This window comes from Cyprinodon tularosa, unplaced genomic scaffold (assembly GCF_016077235.1).
Source record: "Cyprinodon tularosa strain WSP-4 unplaced genomic scaffold, ASM1607723v1 ctg270, whole genome shotgun sequence".
NCBI lineage: Eukaryota > Metazoa > Chordata > Actinopteri > Cyprinodontiformes > Cyprinodontidae > Cyprinodon > Cyprinodon tularosa.
The window spans coordinates 123,958-150,046 of record NW_024038975.1 but is presented as its reverse complement, the minus strand read 5'-3'; the positions used below and the strand labels follow the sequence as shown (position 1 = coordinate 150,046).

Genomic DNA, 26,089 nt, shown 5'->3' with positions numbered 1-26,089 from the left:
TTTCCTCCAGACTCTGGGACCTTGATTTCCAAAGGAAATGCAAAATTTACTTTCATCAGAGAACATGACTTTGGACCACTCACCAGCAGTCCAGTCCTGTTTCTCTTTAGCCCAGGCAAGACGCTTCTGACGCTGTCTGTGGTTCAAGAGTGGCTTGACACAAGGAATGCGACAGCAGAAACCCATGTCTTTCATACGTCTGTGTGTGGTGGTTCTTGAAGCACTCACTCCAGCTGCAGTCCACTCTTTGTGAATCTCCCCCACATTTTTGAATGGGTTTTGTTTCACAATCCTCTCCAGGGTGCGGTTATCTCTCTTGCTTGTACACTTTTTTCGACCACATCTTTTCCTTCCCTTCGCCTCTCTATTAATGTGCTTGGACACTGAGCTCTGTGAACAGCCAGCCTCTTTAGCGATGACCTTTTGTGTCTTGCCCTCCTTGTGCAAGGTGTCGATGGTCGTCTTTTGGACAACTGTCAAGTCAGCAGTCTTCCCCATGATTGTGTAGCCTATAGAACTAGACTGAAAGACCATTTAAAGGCTTTTGCAGGTGGTTTGAGTTAATTAGCTGATTAGAGTGTGGCACCAGGGGCCAGCAATTTTGAACCTTTTCACAATATTCTAATTTTCTGATATGATGAATTTGAGATTTTCATTTGTTGTCATTTGTAATCATCAAAATTAAACAAAATAAACATCTGAAATATATGAGTTTGTATGTAATGTATGAATATAATATACAAGTTTCACTTTTTAAATGGAATTACTGAAATCAATCTACTTTTTCATGATATTCTAATTTTATGACCAGCACCTGTAAGTGCTCAACATGACGTACGTGAGCGAAGGGTGAGCAATGACAGAGGATGTGGAATCTGGGGGTTGAGGCTTTTGGGTAAGAATTGTGTACTTGGCCATCTGAACCTGTTCTTTCAGGAGGAATGGACCAAAACACCCAACAGTTTTTGGGAGAAGCTTGCTGACAATCAACACATCTGACCAGGGTTATAGTTCAACATGTGAATATTAAGGGGAATGTTAATGTAAAAGGCTTAAACAGACCATAAAGAATCAATCTCTAACTGAACTAAAGCAATTGTATTTGAAAATATCACAGATATGTTCAATGTTACTTCAAGTATTTGAAGCCTTGGATGGGGGAATATTATTGCCATGGGACTATAGACTTTATAATCTAAAATCATTCCAACATCTAGAACAATTACGGTACTTATAAAATGTACCTAATTAGCTTTTTATGTTAATGTTTAATGAAGTGATTTAAAAAAAACACTACTAAAAGTTTCCTAATCTTACATCAATTCTCATAAAAAAAAAAAATTCAAAGTCATGTGAAGTGTGACCACAACCCTTTATTCACAAGCAATAATGATGAGTCCAGGTTTAGCGTTTTCCTCCAACACGGGGAGCGCTGACCTTCATGGGCTTGGCGATCTTAGGCTTCTGTGCCGTCTTAGAAGAGGACTGCAAAAAATCAAAGCAATTAATTTACTTTGAAGCCCAAGCTGAAACGTTGACTTTAAAATCCTAACTTCAATAACTAGGCAATGATGTGTCGCCTTTAAGTTGCATCTCACCTTTGCACTTGGTGCAGCGGGCTTCTTGGCCGCCTGCTTTGCCTTCTTGGCCTCCTTGGCAGCTCTAAAAAAAAAAAAGGAAAACAGTTTTTACAGCTGCTGTTTTTTGTTTTTTTTTAAGTCATCTGTTATTGATATAAGTATTCTGATTTGATGGTATTTGAGGATCAACCTGACAGAGCAGTTGTAAAGAAGTAACTCCTGTTAAACACCAAAAAATTCTTTATTTACCAAATTATTACAGTTCCATACAATCGATAAAAATGGTTAATCTAGAATGAAGGAAACTAAACCAAATCTGGTACAAGTCTGAATAGGAATTGTTTACATTTATTTTAAGTGTTACTTTCTGTTGATTTAATTTGTGGACAATCAATACAGCTCGTCTGCGGGATGGATCAGTGTATCAACTTTGAAACAACCAATCAGGTGTACATTAGATCATCAATTGGCAACTCGATACAAAACTGAAATTCCATAAAGATCACTCTTCCAGAATATCTGAAAATAACATTTTTCACAATATGTCCATCTATAAGAGATTTAGAGCTACTTTAGTCTAAGCTTTACTCCAATAGCTGAAAAAATTCTGTTTTTTCAAGTAGGAGCAAAAGGATTTTATAAAATTATAAGTTTATTACATAATTTTTCAAAATGTGTCATGGCGTAAGCTTAATTTGTTGTTTTTATTATTTTATTTTTTTTTACACTTCATGACAGTCTGCAAACAACCACCAAAGATCTTCGAAATTTTAGCAGGAATAAAATTCCTAAATTAACACAGGACTTCCAGCTGTTCTTACCTGATGGCCTGCTCCCTCTGGGCCTTTCGCACCTCGGGTTTCTGGTTCCTCTTGGCCAGAATCTCAGCCAAGGAGGCCCCAGTGATGGCCCTCTGGAATTTCACTGCGCGACGGGTACGTTTCTTTGACACCTCTTCCTGTGAAGGCAGGTAGGACATTTGTTCATATCCAGCAGATTTGAATCTTCAAAGGTAATTTTGAAGACAAAACCAGATTGACATTTGGATTTAGGCCAAGTACACTATAAAGATTTTTCTCCTTGTAAATACTGCAATACCAGTTTTAATAAATCCACTAACCCATGTGAGACATGGAATAAAGCAGCCAGTATATTACATTCAATACAGTCCTTAGGGATATAGTGTACAATGTTGTGACAAGGACATACAAAGCTGAGTCTACTAATTATTTAAACTTTCAGACAATTATTTAGTCCAATAGAATATGTCAATTTTTAGAATAACCCAAACTGCCTAGTTTGACTATTGTAGTTCCAGTTCAGAGAGAATACAATGATATAAAGCTTACAACTCTCAGGAGAAAGGGTTATTATCAGGCTTTGACAATCTAGAGCAAACATTCTTAAGTTTAGGGTGCAGGAGGATGAGATTCCAAATTATAGAGGACCAATATAAACAGTAAATTCAATGTCTGCTGTCAAGTCTTCTCCATTTAATTTGACAGAAGACAAAGTGCACCAGCACTGTGTTTATCTCGAAGAAAGGAGGCATAGGAGACACACCAAACATCTGCTGTAGATGTATTTAAGCTGAGTGATGATTAAACATCCCCAGGTGCTGGTGTGGTTTGAAGGAGCACCTCACAGAAGTAAACAGTACTTGGACACAATAAGGTGACACTTAACCAAACTGAAACGCTGAAGAAAAAAAAAAAAAGTCCCCGGGCACACCAATATTTAAGGCCGAAAAACTGTCATTTTAACAGGCATAATTCAATGGTTCCCTCTTGATATTCTGACAATAAAAAAGCAAATCTATCTAGGTTAATGCTACACACGTGTTGTACAACAAGAATTTTGTCTTATCGCTTACATGCATAACATTTAAATAAAATAAATATAATGGAGAAAATCCACTCTGTTAAAAAAAGACTCATTTTGAGGTAAAGTGGAATTACTATAATTGGGTAAAGAGTGTTTTTGTTGGAGAGTTTGGAGGCTGGTCAATGATTAGATATCTGTGAAGACATCAAAGACCAGTACTATGATCCCCAGTTGCTCTATGGCTGCAGGTGGAGAGTGAGCTCTGTTGCCAAGACTGCAAAACACAGCCCAACAACACAGCATAGCACAGACCAACACCGTGCACCCCAATCACCTGCAGCCAAAGGTACAATTACAATGGAATTATGATGCAAATTAAAACTAGTGGTTTATGCCACTAAAAATGTCAAGTTCTGCGTTTTCTTCCTAGTGGTAAAGCTTTACTAAATATTAAACATCTCTTACAGTCTAAAGAAATGTCTGTCTGCAAATATAGCCCCCCAAAAAAATAAACATCTTCAGTCCTCAGGTTACCCTTTTAGCTAAATGGGTGCACTCTTTAGATTAGGTTGGTCTGTTAGATTGTCCAGCATTCGATGCAGATCCAGCAGATTCCAAAACAGCTTCTTCCCCACAGCCATCAGACAGCTGAATATGAAAAAACTCAATCATGTCACAGACTCTGCATCAAACTGACCATATTAAAGCGTTTTTTTTCACTTTCACAATATTTACATCTGATCACTGCTGCACTTTGAGAAATGCTATTTTCCAGTCATGCGAGAATCTTTCGATCGGCCCGACTTTCAGTCTGATCGTGAGCCGTGTAGTGTACAGCGGGTTACGAGCGGCGATGAGCTTCTCACGACCACCTCCTGATCAGGAATCGTGAGGTCGGGAGAATATCAAACATGTTTGATTTTCCTCCTCGACAGTCGTGGGCAAATCGCTCAGGGGGAATGCGCAAACAAGGATTGTTCTTTTTATTCCTCCTCTCAGATGTAAACACAACAGCATGGCAGGGATGCAATTAATGAAATGCAGCTCCGTCTGCAAAATTGATGGACCGCAGCAGCCACGCCTGCTCAGCCACATCCTTTTTCCAAATACGTTGTCGCCCTTTCTAGGACCCTCAGCATAAAATTGCACAAATTGACAAGGCAGCGCGGTTCACTATATGGAGCCTAATATCCCCCTTCTATTTGTTTGGCTTCAGGATAGAGAGCTACAGAGCAGCTCAATCTCACTGCGGAGCCGAGTCCAACGTCTTTTTTTAGTCGCAGTTTGAGCAGGTAGATTGCATGAGAGCGTAGGACCGAACATCAATCGTGAGCTGCTGCTCACACTGTACAACTTAAGCCCTGCGTTTAGTCATACAGTGTGAGCAACAGGTGCGTGCAACGATTGAAAAAGAAAAAAAATAATAATAATCAAAGTGTAGGCCGGGCTTTAAGTTGTCTTTTACTGAAAGTATCAAAACAGCAGACAAAACAAATTTCTTCTAATCTTTGATGGTATTATTTTAAAAAGCTTTAGGCATCAAAGAGGATGCATTATCTGAATTTTGTGCAGAATGAACGCAAATCTGTCTAGAGTTCCTTGCATCATCTTCTAAATGTAAATTATAGCGGGGAAAAAAGGTGTAGCAGATTAAGTTATGATCCCTAGGATGATTTTTAGCTAGTTATATAGATTTGCTGCCCTCATTGTATGACTTTATGAACATCAAATCAAACCCTCCAAACATCTTCCTAACATCCAACTGTATTCACACCCTCAAACCATCATACTTACAGACTGGCCTTTCTTGTGCTTGCGTCTGTACAAGACAGTCCAGTTGATCTGTCTGGGGTTCCTCTTGGATAGAAACGCAGACTCACACTTGGCGTTCAAAAACTGGAACACCTAACAAAACAATTGGCATGAATTAAAGTTTGTTTAGCACTGAAAGCTAGTTCCAATCCTTTTAACACGTTGACATTGTGGCACCAATCAACAGACAGGATGTACATATTCTCACAAATGGCAATTTTTGAAATTACATTCAACTGCTATACCCACTAATGTAGATATATTGCCAATAGGCTGTCATCAAAAAGCTATCAGATGACATCTATGCAACACGATTAGGGAAAAAAAGCTGAAGTCAAACGACGCTGTAAGCTAGCGTTAGCATATTAAACGGCTTTCAATTGGATCGAGGGGCCTATAACAGAGACAGAGTTTTAACATTTATACAACGTTTTTCTTAATGTTAAGCTGTCAAAGAACACTCAGCCCCAAAAAATAAATCAATTTAGAAGACAAGGCCATAAAACAATGTGAAGATGATTACCTTTCCGTCTATCCTGGCGTATCGGCGGCCATGGCCGGGGTATATTTTATACCCACTAAAACTGCACAACTCGACCCTGAAACCCACAAATAAAACACATCACGGAAAAGGTGGTGAACATGGATCAAGAATATGTTTCTATAACCTTTATAATGTTAACGAAAAAGTTACGATTGATTTAGATTGTGTTCTATGCACTCACTTCATGATGGATTCGAGAGGGCTCAAAACCGGAAAGGAAGATACCGGAAGCGGAAACTCATATAAAGGATATTTATTTGATATTTTAAATATATATAATCAATCTTATTTTAGTTTGCGTAGTTTATTTTTTTCCTAATGTTATATGATAAGACAATATTTTCCAATTTTTTTTGTCTAATTCATACATGTCTAGTTCATATAACATAACATTACTGACCGTTTGCTAGCGAGCGATAACATTTTGTGATTAAAAAAAAGGAATAAATATAGATATTCATATTCATTTTTATAGAAATTGAAATAATTTTCATATAATATGATATAATATTTTAAATGTTTTTTTTTTTTCTTTTTTTATCAAACTTTGGTTGGCGCGTTCAACGGCGGGCTCTGTAGTCCAATCAAAGCTGAAACATCAGCCCAATAAAGGAATAGAAAGACTCGTCGAACTACAATTCCCATAAAGCCGTTCGCGCTACAGTTTGACAACCAAAAGATGCTTGTCTACACCTTAGCCTTTAGCTAAAGCTTAGTGTTGTCCTGAGCCGATGGGATGGGGGTATCTGACTTACAGTGTGATACAAATGCTGGTAAGAGGATAATTTATTGTTTTGTTGATACGGAAACGGATAAATTGTCATGTTTAGCAGAATCCCTTGTGTTTAGCTCATTACTTGACATCCGTTAGCATCCCAACATTATCAGAACATAGAAATACTCCAAGTCAGTCATTCTGAATCTGAATAAAAATATTAGTATATTTTGTATAGTTATTTTCTTGTATGTGTTTTCAGGTTGTGAGTAAATGTTTGCTATAATAGTATCTATTCTCTGTCCTTGTTTTGTCCTCTTACTGATATTGTATGGACTCTTTAACACAGATAAGCATGAACACTCAATTTATGCTTGCTATAGTTTTTCTCAATGACTTTAGTCTGATGTATTCACAAAAAGTGTTATTTTTAATGGGTTTTTTCTGACTGGTGTCCTCATCCTTTATTCTCTAGGAGCCGTGGTTGATCTTTCAGCTCGCAGTATGCAGAAACTGGATCCCAGTTTTACATGCTCTGAGGAAACCCACACTCTCATCCTGGATCGAAACAACATCATGAAGCTGGACCACCTGGAACGAAGCCCAAGCCTTCAGCAGGTACTAACCAACACGTCTCCCATTGTGTATGAAAAATGATTGGACTATTTTCCAGATAATTCTTCATTCCAGGTTCTAAATATCTAGCCAAAATTGGCTTTAATAAATACACACATCTTTAGGTATTCTTAAGATCGGGGAAATAAAATGCTCAGGAATTTTTAATCCAAAACCTGCTCTTAAGTTTATTCATTTTTGCTTTGATCCCTGGTTTGACAGCTAATTGAAACCTTATTTTTTCCCAATCAGCTTTCTGTGGCAAATAACCGATTGGTTAGAATGATGGGTGTGTCCCAGCTCAGAGAGCTGAGAGTCCTCAATCTACCCAATAACAGTATTGGTTATATTGAAGGCCTGCGAGATCTACCACATCTAACATGGCTCAACCTGTCAGGGAACAACATTAAGGTAAGGGAATGTTTGTTTGGACATTAATAATGTTATTAAAATTAATCTGATGTAGACTGATAAATCTTTAACAGACTCCATCATCTGTTGCAGGTTATTGAGCAACTGAACAGTTGTGTGTCTCTGCAGCACTTGGATCTGTCTGATAATAACATATCTACCATAGGAGATTTGACTAAACTGGTAGCATTAAAGGTTTGCCTTAACTTACCTTCACTGACAAAAAAAGATAACATTTTGTTGTTGTTTTTTATTTATATATATATATATATATATATATATATATATATATATATATATAAATGTTACCCATTTTTTCGGTCCCCCCTTGCAGACGTTGTTGCTCCATGGAAACAGTATCACAACACTCAGAGCTGTTCCTGCTCACCTTCCTGCCCATCTGTCCATTCTTTCCCTGGCAGAAAATGAAATAAGGGATCTTAATGAAGTAATGATGTGTTTATTTTTTAACCTTTATTATTGATCCAAACTCATATGCAGCATATAAATACTGTAATGAGTTTTGTTCTTTAGGTTTCATATCTGGCCCCTCTTCACGAGCTGGAGCAGCTGTCCATCATGTGCAACCCTTGTGTCATGGCTACTCCCTCATTGCCGAGTTTTGATTACCGACCATACATCATGAGCTGGTGCCTGAACCTAAAGGTCCTCGATGGCTATGTAGTGACACAAAAAGAAGGGTGAGCCACTTTTCTGCACGGCTAGAGTTTGGTATAAGAATCAATAGATTTGAATCTGATTTGTTTTGTTTCTATATCTGTTGATTAAATAAATAGCCTCAAAGCAGAGTGGCTCTACAGCCAGGGGAAAGGTCGGTCTTATCGACCCGGGCAGCATGTTCAGCTGGTTCAGTACTTGGCCACTGTTTGTCCTCTGACGGCATCGCCTGCCTTGGAGACGGCAGAAGATGCTAAACTGGAGAAGATCCTTAGTAAACAAAGGTATCGGTGGGAATCTGTTATCTAATGAATTGTTAAATAGAAATGGTTTAAATATTTGATGCTAATTTGTTGGTTGTTTAACACTTTTTTTCTTTTTTTTTATTACTGAGATTTTATGTGCCAAACTATAAGAAAGTGCACAAGTGAACATTTTTACATCCGGACAATAACATCGCATTTAGTTGTAGACATTGAGTATAAAGATGTTCTGGGGATATTAATACTTTTGCAAAGCAGCAATGCATTATTCCAGCTAATGTTATGTTTATTGAAAAAGTAGGCAGATTATTTACGTTTCTACTTCTTCCTTTCACTTGTCACCTTCACAGGTTTTAAGTTTTTTTTTGTTTTTGTTTTTTTATTATAATTATTTACTTATTGGCTCCTTTTCTGTCAGATTCCACCAGCGGCAGCTGTTGGAGGAGACTCGCGGAGGCTGCCCCAGTCCTCCTCGTCCGACTCGGCTAGATGTTGAAAGCCTCACTCCTGGAGGCCAAGAGGTGAAAAAAATCCCCACACCTGTACCGGCTACTCCTCCGTCTGTCCAGGATAAAGGTGAGAATGCAGCTTTAGCAATTGTTTATTATGAAGTGATTATTATGCTTCGTCTTCGTTTTTCATATTTTTCTTACTTTGTGGCATGTCTGCTTTTCTACAGAGCCAGTGGTGCAGTTTAACACCTGGGTGAGCTGTGATGCCTCTCATGTGTCGCTGCCAGTGGTTCGCAGCCCTAGGATTACAGGAGAGCAGGTTTATTTAGAAGACTTGCAGACCGATGAGGACAAAATCAACAGCAGCTTGCTCTCCTCTGAATCCACCTTCCTTCCCCTCGCGTCCGACCTGGAGCCACAAACGACCCACACCGACAGTGAAGACGAGACCGAGACATTTGAGCCTGATTCTCTGGCTCCAAAGCGACCCTCACAGTCTAGAAATCACAACCCAGAAAAGACTAATGCATCTCCTCTGACGGATAAGCACCAGAAGAAAACTCAAGCAGAGAATGTTTTAATTGGCGCAGCAGTTGCATCACCGGCAGTAGTTGCCATGCAAGAAAATAATTCAGAGATGCTCTTTGACTTTGGTAACGCAGAAAGCAGCGACGCTGCAAAGCAGGGAGAAGCTACCGCGCCTGTCTGTAAATTAAATCTGCTGGAAGCGGAAAAGGCGGCCATTAAAATACAGTCTTGGTGGAGGGGACACTACACGCGATGTTTCCATCCAGCAGCCAGAGAGGTGCGCGGTGAAATCCGCCTGAGGAGAATGCAAGAACACATCGTCTTCCTGTCTGACCAGTTGGAGACGTGAGTGACTAAACAATTGTGCTTACTTAGCTTTTGGTAGGAAGAAAGGAACAATCTGTGCTTCAGATTTATTTTACTTCTTGTTGATTTTAAATACGTCCAAGAAACAATATGCAGAGTTTAATGAGGTTTTTTCTGCAGGATGCAGAAGCAGTATGAGGAGGAGAGGCTTCAAAGGCTCGTTCAGGAAGAGGCTGTGAAGTTTCTGTGGACGGAGGTAAACTAAATCTGTTTACAAAATCTGTTATAGATATTATGCTTTTGATGTAAAATAGACTACAAACCCCCTTTTCTACAGCTCCTCCAAAGGTATCAATCTCTTGGCTTTTTATTAAATATTTTTTTTTTAGCCTCACATGCCAGTTTAGATTGCTGATACTCTGTGGGCTGTAGAAGGTCAGGGATATTGTCTATTACCTAATTCTGCATAAAACTATCGCAACTTTATTCCGACTGCTTCTTTTGTGCCCCTTAGTCTTCCATACATATTTAGACGTCAATTATCAGATTTTTTTGTTTTTCGTAAAAACTATGTATCCCCTTTTTCTGCTTCATAATTATGTCAATTTTTTGGTGATTTATTATATATATACTATGTTGGAGTTTGAGGTTATAAAGTTTGAAAGAAATGTTTAAGGGTGTGAATACTTTAAGCAGGCATCGTAAATGTATCCTGTTTGGGAAGCCAATTTATATTTTATTATAAGAACCTCTTACGGATGGCCTAATGTTTTGAGCTGTTTGCTATCTGTGATGTCATTTTTCTCAGCTGTGCATCCTGATGTTTTTCTTTTTTCCTCGCCCCATGTTTTTCATTTAGCTCCAATCCATGCAGCAGTGGAAACAGACTGTGGAGATCAAGCTTGCAGGCATTTCACAACAGGATCCCCCGGCTCCCATTTATTCTCCCGCAGCCCCACCCGTCGCCTCAATTCCCACAATCCCTCCCATCACCGACGTCTCCTTCCCAGACTCTGGATTCCAGTCAACCAATGAGCAGCAGGCCACACAGGAGGACAGCTTTCTGAGCAGTGGTACAGCGGACTCTCTGAAGACGGTTCGAGCTCTGAGCCCCGTACGGAGCGGCGTCGCCGGCACGAGCGATGGCGTGGACAGTGCAGACTGCAGCCTGTTGGAAGAATACCTGTCGTCTGTACAGCAGAGGGAGGAGGAGGCTGACGAAGTGAACAGTGATAAAACTGAAACGCCTCAGCCCTCTCCAAGCAGGACACCGTCAACCAAAGTTTCTCCCACACAGAAGGCGGCATAAACCACTCCAGACTCTGTCTGATCCTTTAATCATATGAGATTTGTCAAGAGTGGGTGGTAATGAGCATTCTGTGTGGGATTCAGAAATTTCAGTTATTTTAATAATACCTTATTGAGGTCTGAAAGCTGCATTCTCAAACTCACCCTTAACAATGAGAAGTGGCTTGAAACACTACTTTTAACTGAATGTAATGTTTTATACCAGCTTTTCTTTTTCCTGCATATGTATGACTAAACCACAAAACTGTCAAATTTCAGCTGTTACGACGATAATATGATTAGAGGTTTGCAGTTTCACAATGCACCTGTTCTTGTAGCTTTATAGTCTAACCAATCTGCTACAAACATGGATTCTGTCAACTGTTAGTCTTGATCAGCTTTATCTGATATTAAAAACAAACCTGCTGTTGTTTTCATCTTCAAAAATGTCAAATATCTAAAAATAGATTTGAAATGTTAATGTTATAAATAGAAGGAGCACAGAAGATCAATGCACATCACCTGGACTTGAAATGCATAATTCTTGGATTGGGATTTCTTTGTATTTGTGCTTGGAGCCCTAATTTATATGCGTAAAATGTACCAACAAACAGCAGCTTTTCTGGATGATTGTGCTTCATCACGATTTTCTCCCCTTTGTTTTACCTGAAAGAGATTGTTCCAGAGCGAAAGTAGGGCGTTTTCAAACTACCTGAAGGTTTTGGTAACATCCATAGGTCCATTTCTGCTGCTTGTGTCTTTACCATAGTCACTTTTTATACATCATTAATGTAAATCTTTCAATAAATACATTTCCACATATACTTTAAAGAAGCTGCCAGGTCAGTGAGATATAGGAAAAAAATATCTCAATTCAGTTTATTTATATAGCGCCAATTCAGAACACGTCCTCTCAAGGCACTTTAAAGTTCATCAGATCATCCAGTCAAATTGATTCAAAGTTTTCTATCTAAGGAAAACCAGTTGATTGCATCGACTCTGACTCGAATGCGATCCCTCACACTAAGCATGCTTGTAGCGACAGTGGAGAGGAAAAACTCCCTCTTAACAGGAAGAAACCTCCAGCAGAACCTGGTCTCCCAGAATTAATTTGTATTAATTAAATGTGAAGTAAAGAACTCAAGGGTCACTTGAAATAAAAAATACACCTAATTTATTTATTGACTTGTTAGTTAACAAAAAAGGTAATATTGATGAAAGGAGCTTTTAGATGTTTTATTGAGGGGAATTATGTTTAAGGACAAAATCCCAGTCAGGCATAAATAGATAAAACACACAGTGGCAAAGTTGACCTTCTCCACATACTGTCATGAAGACCACAATCATTAATATATATTAATTGGAATCTCATTGGAAATACAAACACAAAGTGGTAAGCTATTGTGAGGTGAAAAAAATGATATGATTTGTTTTTAAACCTGGAAAGGGCATTGTGCAAAAGTCAATACTTTTTTTTTTTTTACCTTTTTGCTGTAATTAAAGCAGCAGGACCTGTGTCTTTATTAGCTTTGCATAATTTCTCCACCAGAGGGCGCAGTTGAACTCACTTCAACAGCCATTTTCAGCACGGTTTTCTCTCATCACATCATCTGAGGCCCCATTGGAGGAATCTTGAGGGGGGGGACGCTGCCTCCAATCCTCGGAAAGCTTTTCCTCCAGTCTCCTTGGCTCAGCTTTGTCATTTTCTCACGGTCCGACACCATGAAATCATGTAAGTAAGCCAACGTGACACATCTATCCCCCTTCTCACACAATAACGCTTTTTTGTTTGCTCTTTTAATTCAGGCATGTGATTTGCACATTACTATGTGTAAAATAATGTTTGTCTGCTCAGGTTTTTGGCTGCCGTCAATGTAATAGAAGCAGGTTAAGGTTGAATATTTAGCGCTTCGGATGTGAAAATGACCGTTAGCTTGTTTACCGTAAATGTAAACTGCGCTATTAGAGATGATATCAGCGGCCTTCATATGTCTTGTGGGTTTTTTCTAAAAAACATGATTTTTATTATTGCTTTGCTGATGGTTAAGGTTATTATCAAATATATAAATACCAAATTCTGTCAGCCTGCGACAACAGAAGAGCAATGAGACCCTCCTCATGGGGAAGAGCCTGTAATCCTCCGCAGCTTTTTCCTTTGCGCCTCTATCCAGGCTGTACGGTAGGAGAAAAGGGCCCCTGGGTGCAAAAACGGCCAATTCTGGGGCCCTTCTCAATGAAGTATCTGTCATTCATAAAAAAATAAAAAAAATTACAGTACATAAATGGTTAGGTTTGTACAATATTAGATATTAGGTCAAAATGGACTCCGTTTTCAACACTTCAGATATATATTTTAGTCTCATTTAACTGTGCTGTCACTCTTTCTATTTTTGTTGGTTATTATGCTGTATTTATACATTTTTAAATATTTGTTTTGTGTTTTAGTTATTTAGATAAATTTTTTGGTAAATAGTTTTATATAATGCTTAATAAGAAAATATTGTGTGATTTTCTATGTTAGCCCATCTCTGAGATCCTCAATAATGCTAAAATTTACACACCAACCGAGGAGTGGGAAATTAGCAAAATATTGAACTCCAGTACAAGTAGAAATAATAGAATCTATAGCGATCCAGAAAATTGCTCTGGATTGTGAGCTCATTTTTGTTGTTGTTGTTGTTCTGATGAAAGAAAACAGGTCAGATTAGTGAGGTGAACGATTTTTCTAAGCTTCTCCAGGACTGTTAACGTTTCCCTGTGACGATGCCAATAAAACCCATTGTTCACTCTGTTTTGTAACAGTTTTCTTTTTTTAGAGTAAACAGTTTGATCCCCAAGGTCTCTGAAACGAAGCGCTGTGTGATTTTCATGTGACTGGCCAATGTGCCATTAAAGCCTGAACTGAGACATAAGCAGAAATGAGAGCAGAGCAACCTAAACAGCTCCTATCCTATAATAAAACAGTACTGCATTTTAACTTTTGGACAGTGGATTGTAAAGCTTTCATTTATTTATTTCATGAAATGATCCTATTATACTTTTTATCATCTAATTATAGTTTTAATACTTATACTTAAAATTCTGTTTGTTGAACAGTTGGGTTGTTTTCTAGTTTTCCCCCCATTTTGAAAAGTTATTTGCAAAAATAATATTTTTGTCATGTTGCACCGTATAGTTCAGGGCTCCACAAACCTTATATAAGCTAGAGACAATATGGAATTCATTTTAAGCTAATAACTTGTTTAGAGCTGCAAAACATCGCATGACCTTTTTAACAATAAGAAAAAGATAACTTTTATATTAATTAAACATCAACCAGAGGAGATTTGTCATTTATAAACAAGCATTGTATCATTTCAGCGTTTGTTTTTTAAAATGAAGAAAAATAAACTTGAGGAAAAAGAATAAACACATTTTTCAGTGATTTCCTAATATTTTGAGAAGATTAAGCTTGAAAACCAACATAATTGCCCCTTAAAAAGAAATATATATATTTGTGTTATACATTTTTTATTTATGATAATTAGTTTAATTTATTTTGTAAATAAAAAAATGAAAAAAGATTTTTGACTTCAACTCTAATAAAACTCAATTAGAGCTGCTAACATTGCATGACCTTTTTAAAAAGAAAAAAAACTATGACATATGTAACACAATAGATTGCTGATATTTTTGGAAGATTATGTTTAAAAAACATTTTCCCACTTCAAAAAAAAGCTATATAGAAAGCTATATAATATTTCTTTCTAAATATTTTTATATATATATATATATATATATATATATATATATATATATATATATATATATATATATATATATATATATATATATATATATATATATATACTGTATATATTTGTATTTTGAAAATTAGTGCAATTAGAAAATTGAGAAAGTCATGAATTTTGTTTAGTCTAGTTTTGTGCACATTTTTGCTGGCTCCTTATTATTTTTAACCAAAGTGATGAACAGCCATTGTTGAGTGTCTAAGGAGCTTACTGCTCTGGAACCACATGTTGCAGGTCACTGATTATAGAAAATGTGACCAAATTAAAGAGTGAATAAATGTATTAATCCAATCTTTAGTGCGCTTAACCCAGAAAGAATAAGCTCTCAGATTTATGTTTCCACAAACTGGACAAATAATGATTCTGTTCTGTCTCCGTCTCGTTTACAGAGCTCAGGATTAAATCTTGCCATTGCTGTGGTGAAATACAGGAGAAAAACAGGGCCTGATCATGAGAGACAAAAGGAAGACGCCATGTGCCGAAATCTGTCGAAATATGCTCTGCTTTTCCTCTTACTTTCACTGTCGGGGGTCATCTTCCTGTTGTGCAACATCCACAATATCGAGGTGAGAAAAGAAGTGAAGAAATTATTTTTTTCTCAATTCAGCCTCCATGTGATGCATGTAACTTATCTAAAGAGGGATTTTTATTCTTTAAGTTTTAATTGTAGGTCTTGTTAAACACTAAAATTAGCTGTTTGCCACACTTGATGTCTTTGGAATTTTTGTATATGTAGAAAACGTCCTAAATAGGTAACATTAACAAGTAAAGAGCATAAATATAGAAGGAAAAAGAGGAACAAGTTGATCTAATTAAAACTGCGTACTTGGGAACATTTTTAAAAAAGAGATCCCTTTCTTTTAAACAGTTCACAACTTAAGCTGCAGGACCCCCAGGTCTTTTGCTAAAAAGTTTTGTGGGGGAAAAAAAGCTAAAATGTATAATAGAAAAGAAAAGCACACTGCGTTCTAAATATAACATTTAGCTTGTTCCAGTTGTCACTGTGAAAACCAGCCCCTGAAGCCTAACCATATGTAGTTAGATATATTTCACTTCCTGTATGATTTTGCAGTTGAGGTTTTGCTGCATGTGCATGCCTTCACCCATACGAGACAACAAAAAGGGAATAAATTTTACGCGTTAAAAAAATTTACATTTTCACGCAAGTTAAACAAAAAAAAAGCTCTTCGAAGAAGTTGAAAACTCAGAGATGTGGGAAGCTGTTAATAAAAAAAATGTAATGCTTACCACATGTCGAGACATGGGATCATTTAGGGTGTGTGCAGATGCAGAAAGGCTGAACGCTCAACAAAGCACATGTTTTACTCTTAAGCTTTCTGTCTGGCTGCATTGTGACTTGCAGGATTTTAAATGTTTGCAGATGTTACCTGAGAGTTAGATCATCCACGACTGAGGCTTTAGACCTTATTTGCTGTCATGAAGCTCAGCGTTTGCGTCAGAATAAGAGATCAGTTTGTCATGCTGGTCACACTCAGTTGTTTAGGTAATTATCCCCTCATTGCAAATATGTAAGCCCTCCCAGCCCCATTTTAAGAGATTAATTTAGTAAAAAGAAAGTAAGAATCTCCCCGTTTAGTAATAAGGGCAGCTTGAGTTACCTCCACATCTTTTAGCCATCACCATACAGGGAGATATGTAGCCCAATAAATAATTTAAACATTAACAAGAAAATGTTTTTAGTTTTTTTTATCAAATTCATTTAAAGGTATAGTGGAGGATGTTCTTTTTCTGGGTGGATCATCAAAATAATTGGTCCTCCTAATTGTTAATCATCCTAGTGATATGTTTCCATAAGGTCGCCCTACGTGCTCGTCACCATTATCACTTACGCTGGTGAGTCTGACATAGTGGAAAAATTGCAAATCTTTTTTTGGAAAGTAAGCTTGTAAGAGTGATGCAAACAGCAACTTTAAAACAGAGAGTGCATGAGGAAAAATGGACTCCTGCACACTCTCGCACGTGTTTATTAGGCGTTTCCTCTTGGGAGCGGGTACAGGGTTGTGCATGTGCATTTTTTTGTAAAAGTGGTGAAGAGGGGGTCTTTCCAAAAATTTGCAAAAATCCTCCACTATACCTTTAATGTATCTTAGATTACAAGAAAGTTACATTTCAAAACGTATACGTATTTCTGTGCAGGGTACAAAATAAGCCGATGGATTTCCACTTTAAATTACCCTACACTCGGACAGGCTATGTTCTACAGACCCAACTCAATGCAATAGTCAGACAATGGCGTTTTCGTCTGCCAAAAAAAGGATTAATGCAGACAGTTTTCTTTTGAACGATGAAATCACCCTTTAAAATGACTTCATTTCTTTCCTGTAGGTTTTATTTAAAACACTAAAGCATAATGGTCCCCTTGCATTATGTTAAATCCAAAATAAAGACCATTCACCTTAATAAAAAATGACGAAAGTGTTGAAAAACTCCTTAATTACTGCATATCATAAAAACTTTACGTCTTCACTGTCCAAATGTAAAAAAAGACAAAAAGGAAAAAAGGCTTCAAAAGGTCAAACAATTATTGCCCAATATTTAACCCAATTCAAATGGAGACAAAAATATTATGTTCAAATTTTTCTGCCATACAAGGAAAAAACAATAATTACAGGGGTCTCAGTGTGATATGAGTATTCATGTGAAGTAAAGACAGTCAGTATTTTTCACTGACCTCCTCTCATTTGTCCTCTCCATATATTTAAGTAACATCAAAAAAAGGGAAGAAAATAAATGGATAATTATTAATTTGTATTCAGTATAGTTTGAGATACTTTAATAGTATAAAAATGTAGAATATATTCAGTTTACGGACCATTTGTGTATATATAATGTCTCAGACATCATCTGCTTTCTCATGGCATTTATAGTTTGTCCACAGAGGATTCACTCACCGTGTACAAATAATGACAGCCTTGCTTTGTTCTTCCCTGAAAATGGACCCTAACGACTCCCTTTTCAGAGGCATAGTCCAGTATTGCAGGTATTACAGGCCAACAACGATCGCAAAGCCTGCCCATTCTAAGAGTTGGACCTGTTCTTCCGCCATAACAAGGCTTTGTTGGCTACTCTATTAAGCAATGGAATGAATATGACTTGGATGACCAGCAAACAGGAGCCTTAATAACCAGGAACAGTCATGGCTGCCATGATGGGAAAATGGCAGTGAGAAAGAGGCTTTTTGATTGGAATATATGATTGTCTTATATTTTACGATGACATTTCCACAGAGTATCAGGCTGTGCGTAATATTCAGTTATCTTTGTCTTTTCTAGAGTTGGAACTGCCACACGGTTTCAGCCCTTTACCAGCTGCAGACAAGGCTCCACTCATCTCTCCTCACATTGAACCTCCCTTCGTACAATCACAACCTCACCTTCTGTGCCCACCTGGGCCAGAAACCCTCCCCTGAGGATGAACTGGAGGAGCATTACCTGCTGGACTCGATCCAGTGGCCCGGCCCTCCATCGCACATCGCTCCACCCGCCCTGCGCCAGACTAGCAACCCTCTTCAGAGCTCCTTCACCATCCTACCCAAGAAGGAAAGGAAAGAGTGGCGCGTTGGGGACCAGCTGGAGGCTCTGGTCCAAATCCACGACTTTCAGGGTCGTCCAAAGCGATACGGTGGGGATTTTCTACTAGCCAGGCTGCATTCTCCGGAGCTGGGGGCGGGTGTAGCTGGCACGGTGGTGGACCACAGGAATGGGATTTATTCTGCCTTGTTCCCACTGCTCTGGGCTGGGCCCGCGCGGATTGAAATAACACTGGTGCACCCCAGCGAGGCGGTGGCCGTCCTGAAACAATTGAGGGAACATCAGCCCCGCCGAGTTTTCTTCAAGAGCCTTTTCCGCCTTGGCTTCTTGTCGGAAACCACAATTTGCAACATGTGCTTACCCTCTGACCAGCATCCTCTGTGCAACTATACAGACCTGTACACGGGCGAGCCCTGGTACTGCTACAAGCCCAAGATGCTCAGCTGTGACACCAGGATCAACCACGCTAAAGGAGGGTATCTGAAAAACCTTCTGACCAACAAGGAGGCCGTGCTCCTTCAGAGGTTTGTTGTGTTTTAGAAGCCATCTTTCAGCATCCATCCATCAACATGCAAACATATTTACTACCGAAACAGGAGAGACCTATTCCACAAACTTCATAAGCATCATTATAACATAAAAAGCTGTAGACATTCTGGAAACTTTGAAAAAGCAACAAGATTTCCCATTAAACCTTAAAGGGATAGTTCGGTATTTTTGACATGAATCTGTATGGCATCCCCATCACCAGTGTCATGCAATCACACTGACTTACCCCTGGCAGCGTCCTGTGAGCAGAGTTCTCGTCCAGCTTTGGTCAAGCCGAAAGTAGTCCGGCAGGTTTGCTAGACCCAGCGAAATAAAACGTTTCTCTTCCCAAAACATTATGTGTTCAAAAGAGTGATATTTTTGCATCCCAAAAACGTTGTAGTGGAAAAAGTCACACGTCGTTATCACTTGGTCCTATTTTCTCTCTGTTCGTATCAGTGCGCGCCGTCATTCAGACAGCGAGCTCAACAACAGCCAGATGCATGTCTCCCTCCGCCTAGCTCCTAGCTGGGCGGAGGGAGACATGCATCTGGCTGTTGTCAGGTTAGTAGGCCCTAGCTGTCTGAATGACGGCGCGCACTGATACGAACAGAGAGAAAGTAGGACCAAGTGATAACGACGTGTGACTTTTTCCACTACAATGTTTTTGGGATGCAAAAATATCACTCTTTCGAACACATAATGTTTTGGGAAGAGAAACGTTTTATTTCGCTGGGTCTAGCAAACCTGCCGGACTACTTTCGGCTTGACCAAAACTGGACGAGAACTCTGCTCACAGGACGCTGCCAGGGGTAAGTCAGTGTGATTGCATGACACTGGTGATGGGGATGCCATACAGATTCATGTCAAAAATACCGAACTATCCCTTTAAATAAATTAGTTGTAGATTTCCTTAGGTACAGTAAAAAAGTTGTAGAAATTGGTTCTGGTTTTAAGGATATGTTTTTTGTTTTTACTCTAAATGGACCAATTTTGGCTGCCTCTAAAGTCAGTTGGGGCATCTCTACAATGGTTTGTAAAGAATCTGCAAAGAGTGATGAGTTTAGGTGGAGGGTTGTTTTCTATAAACTAGTTCACTTGGTTTAGTGCCTATTATTGTTGTTCTCACATGGCTTTTATCTGTTTTAAATGTCTATTTCTCAGCGGTGTAAACATCAAAGTTCGCATTCCAGCCTCTGGAAAAGATAGAATCACCATTCTGCCTCCTGAAGGTAAAGTTTCCACCTCTCGATCCAGCTTTGCCTTTATTTTGACTTTATTGGTTCTTATCTTCCTTTGTAACAGATAACGTTGAAGGGAAAGGCAGCTCAGTAAAAACAGATACCGTCCAGCTCGCGCCTTCCGGGTATTACTTCAAAGACTTGTGGAGGCCTTTGGGGGGGGCCACGATGCGTCACTTTAACGATTCGGCTGCAATCAGACAATGTTTGAGGAACAAGGTGGTCAACATGTACGGAGACTCCACCGTTCGACAGTGGTTTGAGTACCTTATTGCCTCTGCACCAGGTGAACCGCTCTTCCTTTCCTTTCCCCTTTCCTTCCCTCTCCTAAAGTAACTTTTATTTTTTTCCCCCCCAGAAATCAAGGAGATAAACCTGAACAGTCCTAAAAATGTGGGGCCCTTTATGGCGGTGGATACAACTCATAATATCCTGTTAAATTACCGCTGCCATGGCCCGCCTATCCGCTTCTCCACGGTCCTGTCCAGCGAGTTGCGTTATGTTTCCAACGAGCTGGACGGCCTCTCTGGGGGCCCCAACACCATGGTGGTGCTCAGCATCTGGGCCCACTTCAGCACCTTCCCTGTGGAGGTGTACATCAGGCGGCTGCGGCACATTCGCCGAGCGGTGTTGAAATTGCAGGGCCGAGCGCCGGGGACGCTGGTGGTGATCCGATCGGCCAACCTCCAAGCTATGGATGAGGAAGTGAGCCTCTACAACAGCGACTGGTTCTCCCTGCAGCTGGACGCGGTGCTGAAGGCCATGTTCAGGGGGCTGGACGTTCTGATGGTGGACGCCTGGGAAATGACTTTGGCTCACCACCTCCCACACGCCCTCCATCCTGCTCAGCCCATCGTTCAGAACATGATAGACATGGTTCTGTCTTATGTCTGCCCTGAGGAAAAGAGGAGCCAAACATAGCTGCTGAGACTTTTAATGAATGGATCAATTGTCAAAGGGAACAGGAAACCATGTGAACAGAGATTATTCTGTTCTGCCTCCCGAAGCTGCTAACCTTACTAAGAAATCTACCAAATGTTAGTGGATGTTTTTATATTTTCCTTACTGCATTCGTTTTGCTTCAGAAATGCCAAAGACTATGGCGTCCATTCCTCATCTGTCGTTGATGCCAAAGCGATCTTCCGTTTACAGGTCATTAATGCCTCTTTATTTATGCCTCTGTATCCATGATGACCTGAGTCAGAGCAGTCAATACTATTTATCTCTATATTAAATTGCCTTTACTGTCATTGTCAAGCACAACGAAAAAGGTTCCAGAACAGCCATCCAAGATGCATTTGGTCTTCATCTTTGATGATAAAGGTTTCAGGGTACATGTTTCTTACATATTGTTGGTACGTTTGAGAATAAATCCATGAGCACAGCCCAGAGCCCCCTCCCAGCCATAATTCCTGAGATCTAGTGTCCATCAGGTCCACCTTAGCGGCTCCTGGAAACCAGATGTAGAAGAAAGGATGGTGGGGGGGCATGGCAAATCTGTTTACATAACATCCAGAGGAAGGTGAGACGGTCAACCTTTTAGATTCAATCAGACACGTTTGTTTTTGTTCACTGTTAATTTACTCTCTGCCTTAGAGTCTTTGTTAGAAACTCTCAAGGCTGAAGTTCCAGTCATCATCATGAGTTTTGCTGGAGCTTGAACAAGACATCCAGAGGGATTAATAAAGTCGAAGTCTATCTGAATTTCTTTATCGCAATTCCTTTGTACAAAATGTAAGCTGAAATAAAAGATGAATTAGTAATCTGACGGAATTACAAAGCAAAGATTAGTAAAATCATAAAATGGTACGAAAATGTCCCTGTGTATGAAATCTTTAAATGATCTGACTGTCTTACATAAGGATGTGGTGGAAAAAAGCTAATGGTGCTATAAAAACTTTTTTTCTCATAGATTTATTCTTCTGTTTTTTTTTTTTTTTACAAAGTGTTTTAAGATGACCAAAACTTTAACATCAAAGTAGTTTAACATAAGAAAACCTGAGTTAATAAACCCTGAAAGGGGACAGCAGATAGACATGAGGGCTTATAATCTGGCATATTTACATGTAAACTTGTACTTTTGTTAATCAACTTAAATAGTTCCCTTTTAAATAAGCAAGTAAATTAATAGATAAAGATACAGATTTTTTGTTTTTGTTTGAACCACTGTCAAGTTTTATAGGTACGTTTATATGTTTTTTTTTAATAACAACAATATAACAGAACACAAGCTCAGCAGTGCAGAAAAGATAAGATAGGGGGCATACATACTTCCATCATTGTAGAATCCAGATCGAAGCATTTTAGACAGGTTGGTAGACGTGTCCTTTAGCATAGTCCAAGAAGGGCTTCCATAGTGTCCAAAAGTGTCAGTCTTAAAGTGGACGAAGCATGTTAGAAGATCGAGAGGGATATATTCCAAAATAAGCTCCTTCCACCCAAAAATAGTAGGAGATTTATTAGAAATCCATTGTAACAAAATATTCTTTTGAGCACAGAAAAATAGAACTTTATACAATTTGCTTTTGTTTTGATTTTGGATATGTTTATTTGGTAGACAAAGGAGAAGAGACGCTGGATTGAGATCAATAATGGTTTTAATGATTTTCCTAGTCTCCTTATATATCTGGATATTGGGGCATGACCAGAGAAAGTGTGTAAGGCTGCCATCATGTGAAGAAGATCCTGGTTTAAACTTTGACATCCGTTTTGGGGCCAGGCGAGCCCAATGGGGTAACTTAAGTTGCAAACCCCAGGAGCAATAACAAGTAGTAATTTTTCTGGCAGAGTTTCAAATACTGCTCCATATTTCATTAGTAATCTTCAGCTCCTCCCCAGGCCTGGGCCAGAGTTTATAAGTGATGCTTACGCTTATTTTAATGCTTTATAGCGTATCCTGAGTGACACTTCACGAGTTCCGAAGAACATTTTTTCCATGCCCAAAACCCCACTGTCCCTGAGTAGAGTTGTTTCTTTATTAATAAAGTCTCTTGTCTGGAAGAAACATACGAGGCTGTTTTTCACAACTCTGTAGGCTTTCACAACTTGATTAAAATATAAGAGCATCCCCTCCTTAAAAAGACAGCCTAAAGAGGAAATACTCTGTAATGTTGACATGTTTATGAATGCCCTTCTTTTGGCCAATGTAAAGGAACCAAACCAACTCTTTTATATGTGGATCCGGCTCTGAGTAAACAAAATAGGAATCATTCTAATTGGGTACAACAAGCGAGGGAGAATGTTCATCTTAACCCTTTATAGGGCACTCAGTGAAAGACTTTAAATATCTAAATTAAGTAATTTTCTCTTAAAATAAGTGCATTTTTTCTTGAATTGAGCAGGTAAGTGAGACACTTTGCAAATGGAATAAGACCATTTACATGTAAGGGGAAATGTACAGTTTCCTATTTCAATTGCATAATATCAAATAATCAGATTTTAAGGATAAAAATGTTCCTTCCATTGGGAGATTTTCCTATTTACGTACTCAAATTAAGGGTAAACACGTATTTTAAGACATTTTCACTAATTTTTAGATAATTTTTGTAGTGTGTTATTGGAATCCAGGACAAGACCTTATATGTTATTGGAATCCAAGACAAGACCTTATTAACTTTGTAACATTTAAAAAATATGGATATTTTGATGGCAAGAATTAATGTCAATGTAATAACAAGAAACACCAACTTGCCCAACTATATTAAGAAAAATAAAAAAAAAGTGCTTCTACAAGAAATTCATGAAAAACACTCTGAGAGGGAAAGAAACACATTTTTTTATAGGTATAACATAACCTTAGAGGTTTATTAACCCTTTAGCTTTATTTTCTAACTTTTCAATTAGCTTTTTACCTTTTTTTCTTGACTTGTTATTCTTTTTCCAACTTAATTTGCAGTAGGTAATATATCATTCAAGGGCTCATCTAATTGGTCAAATGCCAAAATAAAATGTAAAGCCATGTAGCAGTACCTTTGCTGAATGGGTGGATATAGATCTTGTGCTTCTAGACCTCACTGAGGGACAGGGGGGCTCCATTTCTAAGGGGTATGCAGGTGATCAATGGTCACTTGCCCTTTAAAGGGTTAAGAAGTGAAATTCTGCCCAGCCAAGATATAGGAAGACAATTCCAGCGTTCAAGGTCTGGCTTTATTTTTTTCAAATAATGGGACAAAGTTTGTTTTGAACATCTGATTGAAGACAGGTGTGACAAATATGCCGATATTTAAATCTTACACGGAACCACTTTAAGGGGGATTTAGGTATATAACATTGTCTTCCCAAGGGGAAAATGAGCCAAACGGATTAATAATTGCAACGACTCTTTCAACTGAAGTGGTAGGCCTGGAGAGAAACAACAGAACATCGTCGGCATATAAAGAAATTATATGGGTTACCCGATCAGTGTTGACACCAAATACAGTGGGGTCACTACAAATTGTTTCATCCAGTGGTTTGATTGCAAGACTGAATAAAAGCGGCAAAAAGAGGCAGCCCTGCCCATTTCCCCTTCCCACCTGAAAACAGCTGGACCTAACCCCTGAGGAATTGTTTTAACAGAACACCTTTGGAGGGTTTTGGAGCATCAACAGCTTGTTTTAGTTCATTTCAAAGCAGCTAAATCTAATTGTTGTCTAGATTTGATAAGGATACCCCAGAAATTATTTTACCCTCAAACTGTGGCCTTATTGGTGTTCTTTAGATCAGTGGTTGTTAACCTTAGTCCTCGAGTACCTTTGTCCTTTAGGTGTGTCCTTGTCACCACATACCCGTGTGCACAAATAATAGGCAAGTGTATCATAATTTCTATGCCTTTTTTCCTTCTTCAAGCTGTATAAACTTGAATGCTCATTGGTTATAAGCCAATCAGCTGTATAGTTGTGTAAGGCTGAATGAGATCAACAACCTAAATCAAGAGTAAAGTAGTTTCTTTTTCTCAGGAGGCAAAATGGGCCAGAAAAGAGATTTAAGTGACTGACAAGTCCAACATTGTAAAAGACTTACAAATTGATGCAGCACTGCTGAAACTGCCAAACTATTGATTGGGGTGTGATCACAGATCCATCAAACGTTTTTCGTTTGCGTTAAAAAAAATTTAAAAAAAAAAGCAAATTAACTGCCAAAGCTTTGAGAAGAATCAAATGCGAAGCTAAGTTCCACATCACATAGGAGGTGAGCAAGGAGGAGGTGGGGTCCAGGTGTGGGCCGGTATTATTAAAGATGACTTGGTTGGACCTTTACAGGTTAAAGATGGACTCAACACCCAAGATGATAGGCGGTTTTTAGAAGACATTGGTTTTTATGCAGGACAATAATCCACGGCATCCATCAGTAAAGGACTGAAGAGAAAAGACTAATGACTTGATCCCCCTCTTCACCTGAACTGAACCCTTTTGAGAACTTGTGAGCCCTTCCTAAACGACAGATTCACATCGTTAACAGATCAAGAAGCTGACAGACTGTATGAATGGAAGGCTGGTTACTGTTATTGAATATATTGGTCACTGACTTTATTTGTAGATCATGAGATGTTTATTATTCTCACTTTAATGGATTCAAATAAAAATGTGGGATAGAAAAAATATATATATTTTTTATGTAGTTGCATAATAATTCTGCACAGCAATAGTTGCCCAATAATTGTGCACACATAGATTTTATCTTAAGAAAAGCCTACATCTCACTTTTACTTCCTTAAATATTCAGGTTTAAATGCTGATGACCAGGAACCCCTGGTCTACCAGATTTAATTAAAATCAATGCAAAAAGTTCAGGCTGAATCAAAAAAGTAAACCGTTCATCTTTATGCAGCAATTTGTTGTAAATTCTGTAATTTTCATCCCAAAATGTATAAAAGCTTACATCCTACATGTGAGAAGCTTTTATATCTTACTGAATTAGTTCACAATATGTCAGAACATCTTTCTCATCTCTCTCCGGATACTCCGGCTTCCTCCCACAGTCTA

General features: G+C 38.6%; 3 protein-coding genes and 1 non-coding gene across 4 annotated transcripts; 2 read left to right on the top strand and 2 right to left on the bottom strand.

Annotated features, from left to right (window-relative positions):
* Nucleotides 1-1,353: 1,353 nt before the first annotated feature.
* On the bottom strand, nucleotides 1,354-5,992 carry rpl24 (ribosomal protein L24). The gene is made up of 6 exons (XM_038289652.1): nucleotides 5,942-5,992; nucleotides 5,740-5,815; nucleotides 5,199-5,309; nucleotides 2,402-2,538; nucleotides 1,599-1,662; nucleotides 1,354-1,485 (listed from the first exon to the last, which is right to left on the bottom strand). Exons 1-6 carry the CDS (start codon nucleotides 5,944-5,946, stop codon nucleotides 1,405-1,407), a joined length of 474 nt encoding a protein of 157 aa, XP_038145580.1. The 5' UTR covers nucleotides 5,947-5,992; the 3' UTR covers nucleotides 1,354-1,404.
* On the bottom strand, nucleotides 3,559-3,739 carry LOC119786415. Its single transcript, XR_005281181.1, has one exon. It is a non-coding gene; the product is annotated as a small nucleolar RNA SNORA23 (small nucleolar RNA).
* A 410-nt stretch (nucleotides 5,993-6,402) lies between the features above and the next one.
* On the top strand, nucleotides 6,403-11,570 carry cep97 (centrosomal protein 97). The gene is made up of 11 exons (XM_038289654.1): nucleotides 6,403-6,533; nucleotides 6,951-7,093; nucleotides 7,343-7,501; nucleotides 7,595-7,696; nucleotides 7,836-7,949; nucleotides 8,036-8,202; nucleotides 8,299-8,463; nucleotides 8,861-9,018; nucleotides 9,122-9,767; nucleotides 9,909-9,984; nucleotides 10,588-11,570. Exons 1-11 carry the CDS (start codon nucleotides 6,497-6,499, stop codon nucleotides 11,035-11,037), a joined length of 2,217 nt encoding a protein of 738 aa, XP_038145582.1. The 5' UTR covers nucleotides 6,403-6,496; the 3' UTR covers nucleotides 11,038-11,570.
* A 1,018-nt stretch (nucleotides 11,571-12,588) lies between these two features.
* On the top strand, nucleotides 12,589-22,039 carry nxpe3 (neurexophilin and PC-esterase domain family, member 3). Its single transcript, XM_038289655.1, has 6 exons — nucleotides 12,589-12,747; nucleotides 15,196-15,372; nucleotides 18,100-18,881; nucleotides 20,050-20,117; nucleotides 20,191-20,412; nucleotides 20,485-22,039. Exons 2-6 carry the CDS (start codon nucleotides 15,280-15,282, stop codon nucleotides 21,045-21,047), a joined length of 1,728 nt encoding a protein of 575 aa, XP_038145583.1. The 5' UTR covers nucleotides 12,589-12,747; nucleotides 15,196-15,279; the 3' UTR covers nucleotides 21,048-22,039.
* Nucleotides 22,040-26,089: the final 4,050 nt, after the last annotated feature.